Source organism: Emiliania huxleyi (genome assembly GCF_000372725.1).
Source record: "Emiliania huxleyi CCMP1516 chromosome Unknown EMIHUscaffold_12, whole genome shotgun sequence".
Lineage (NCBI taxonomy): Eukaryota > Haptophyta > Isochrysidales > Noelaerhabdaceae > Emiliania > Emiliania huxleyi.
This window is the reverse complement of record NW_005201392.1, coordinates 1,117,816-1,120,166: the sequence shown is the minus strand read 5'-3', so window position 1 is coordinate 1,120,166 and position 2,351 is coordinate 1,117,816. Positions and strand designations below refer to the sequence as shown.

Sequence of the window (2,351 nt, the reverse complement as noted above, 5' to 3'; positions counted from 1 at the left end):
AGCATCGAGCCCCCGCCTGCGCAGGTCCGGCAGCCCGCCGTGCATAAAGGGATGTACCGCAAGCCATATGTGCAACAATGGGAGAACAACGCTGGGTTCGACTTAGTCGTCGCTTCTGGCGGAAACTATACCTCGCTCGATGGCAACGAAATGACGACTAGTCTGGCGCCAGCGCCTGGCACTGAAATCCTCCACACGCACATCAATCAATACTTGATTTTCGACTGGCTGGTACTCGATATGCTCGATGCTGCCACTTCCGAATTAGTCAGTACGATCCTCATCGAAATGTTCACCGATGGCACTTACATCTGGCCTCAGACTTCGATGATCTACCCGTATGGACACACGGTTGTCGGATGTCCTTCGACTACGTGCCGTCGTCGTCTGACTACAGTGTGGAGAGTCCCTGGGGGCAGCGGAACTACTTCAACGTGACAGCTGATTACCCCTCCGCGGGAGCAGGCACGTCGCCTTGTCGCCCCACTCTCCAACGGTGCTGCGTACAACGGACAGGTCACAATGCTCTCCACAGGCTATGTCTGCCACGCTCGTGGTTCGGGTGTGTGGTAAGAGACCTTGCCACCAAAGAAGTCATCGATGCGTCTACTGCCATGAGCCTTACTGCTGTGTGGTTTGCCGCTGGCCGTCTTTGTAACGCCAGCCTCAGGACGGTGAGCCCAGGGCAGCGTCAGATATACGCTTCAGGGCTTGGCCGGGCACTCGCTGACCACCTCAACGATGTGTCAGCGCCTACACAAGAAGCTGACTTGACGCTAGCGGAGGACGTCACACAAGGGCCTTTTGGCACGTGCTATGGTTCGGAGTGCAATACCCTTTGCAACTATGGCATCGACTCAGACGGGAATTGGAAATTTGATTGTCCCACTATCCGCGCTATCACCAAGTTTGCATCCAAGGATACCTGGAACGAGTGTTTGGCTGCCACGTGGGCCGATATCCAAAAGCTGGCGACAACCGCGTTCGCGAAGTCGGTCATCTCGAGTAAAGTTACATCACGACTTGACGCCACCGTTGAGAAGTGGGCAAAAAGTATTTGGTCGAGTTCTGTCCTTCCGACGGCGCCGCGGAGCTAGACGATTCGCTGGAGTCCACACGGTGGCAGTCCCCGCAATGGCGCGAGGATTTGTTTCGCGAGAAATTGAGCGGGGCGGTCTCGGCAGTTGCAGCACAGTGCGTAGGGATCCCGATGTCTTTCCCCACTGACGGCGTGATCTCTGTTCCTTCCGCCTCAGACTTGTTCGACTATGGGGTGAGCACGGCCACCAACTTCGCGTGTACGCAGGGCTGCGACGTAGCGATGAAGGTAACGCAAGACACGCTACCCAAGGGCGTGTGTAGCAGTACGGAGAACATTTTCGCGTCCGCGGGCCTCGATGTCCCCACTGGGGCGGAGCTCTGCCAGCACCTCTGCTACACGGCCTGCACGACAGGGATGACAGACACGATTAACCACTTGATCGGACGAAGCAAGTGTTCGCCGGAGGACAAGGACAAGGTTGAGGAGAAAGTCGAGGAGGAGGAGGAGGAGGAACTTAATGAAGAGAACGATGCCGAGGCCGATAAAACAGTGGACTACAATGAGGAAGCCGACATGGCCGAGCAAGAGCAAGCAGGTAAGGCCACCGATGAAATAGTGGATTCAATCGAACAGGAGGTGGTGCCCGGCGAGGACGCTGTCACAAACCAAATAGAGGAGAGCTACCACGATGCCGCCAGCGCCGAGGATGCAGCGAAGGCAACAGAAGCACAAGAAGCTGCTGAGAAGGCGGCTGAGGAAGCCGCTGAAGCAGATGCTGCCGCTGGTGAAGAAGCAGCCGGTGAAGCGGCGGAAGCTGCAGCAGAGGAAGCTGGCGAGATTGCTGACGCCGTTGGAGAGATTTTGGATGTCGCCGGCGAGTTCATAGCTGGGCTCTTTGCGTTCTTATGACAGGAACACGGGCTCACCCGTATTATGACGTACCTCGCTTCGAGGTATGTGATTTTTTTTCACACTGTGAATGTGATGTGAAAGCAGCACCCCTTTGTCCCGCATAGCAAAAACGATGGGGCGAGTTCTCCCAGCCTTTTTATTGAGAGCTTAATGAAAGCAAACGAACACATTGTCTCGAATTGTCTCCGTGGGAGCTACACGGCTTTACCTGGGAGCGACGAGAGTCGCCGGCAGTCCGCGTGCCGCCTGCCGGCGTACGCAGGCCAGGGCCACAGCCCACCGCGAATTTGCTACGCCTCCAGCCGGCGCCGTCGCGCCAGCGCGCCAGCCACGGCGGCCGCCGCCTCGCGTCCCTCGAGCTGCCGCCCACCGGCGAGGGCGGCCGCCCAGATGTCGC

General features: G+C 57.6%; 1 protein-coding gene across 1 annotated transcript in view; it reads right to left on the bottom strand.

Moving 5' to 3' along the window:
• Positions 1 to 2,244: 2,244 nt before the first annotated feature.
• Positions 2,245 to 2,351, bottom strand: part of EMIHUDRAFT_200755 (hypothetical protein) — a gene marked incomplete at both ends in the record, with an annotated part of 1,916 nt that continues 1,809 nt past the window's right edge. Inside the window, one exon of the mRNA XM_005790594.1 lies at positions 2,245 to 2,313. Within this exon, the coding sequence (XP_005790651.1) occupies positions 2,245 to 2,313 (69 nt within the window). The remainder of the gene's footprint in view (positions 2,314 to 2,351) is intronic.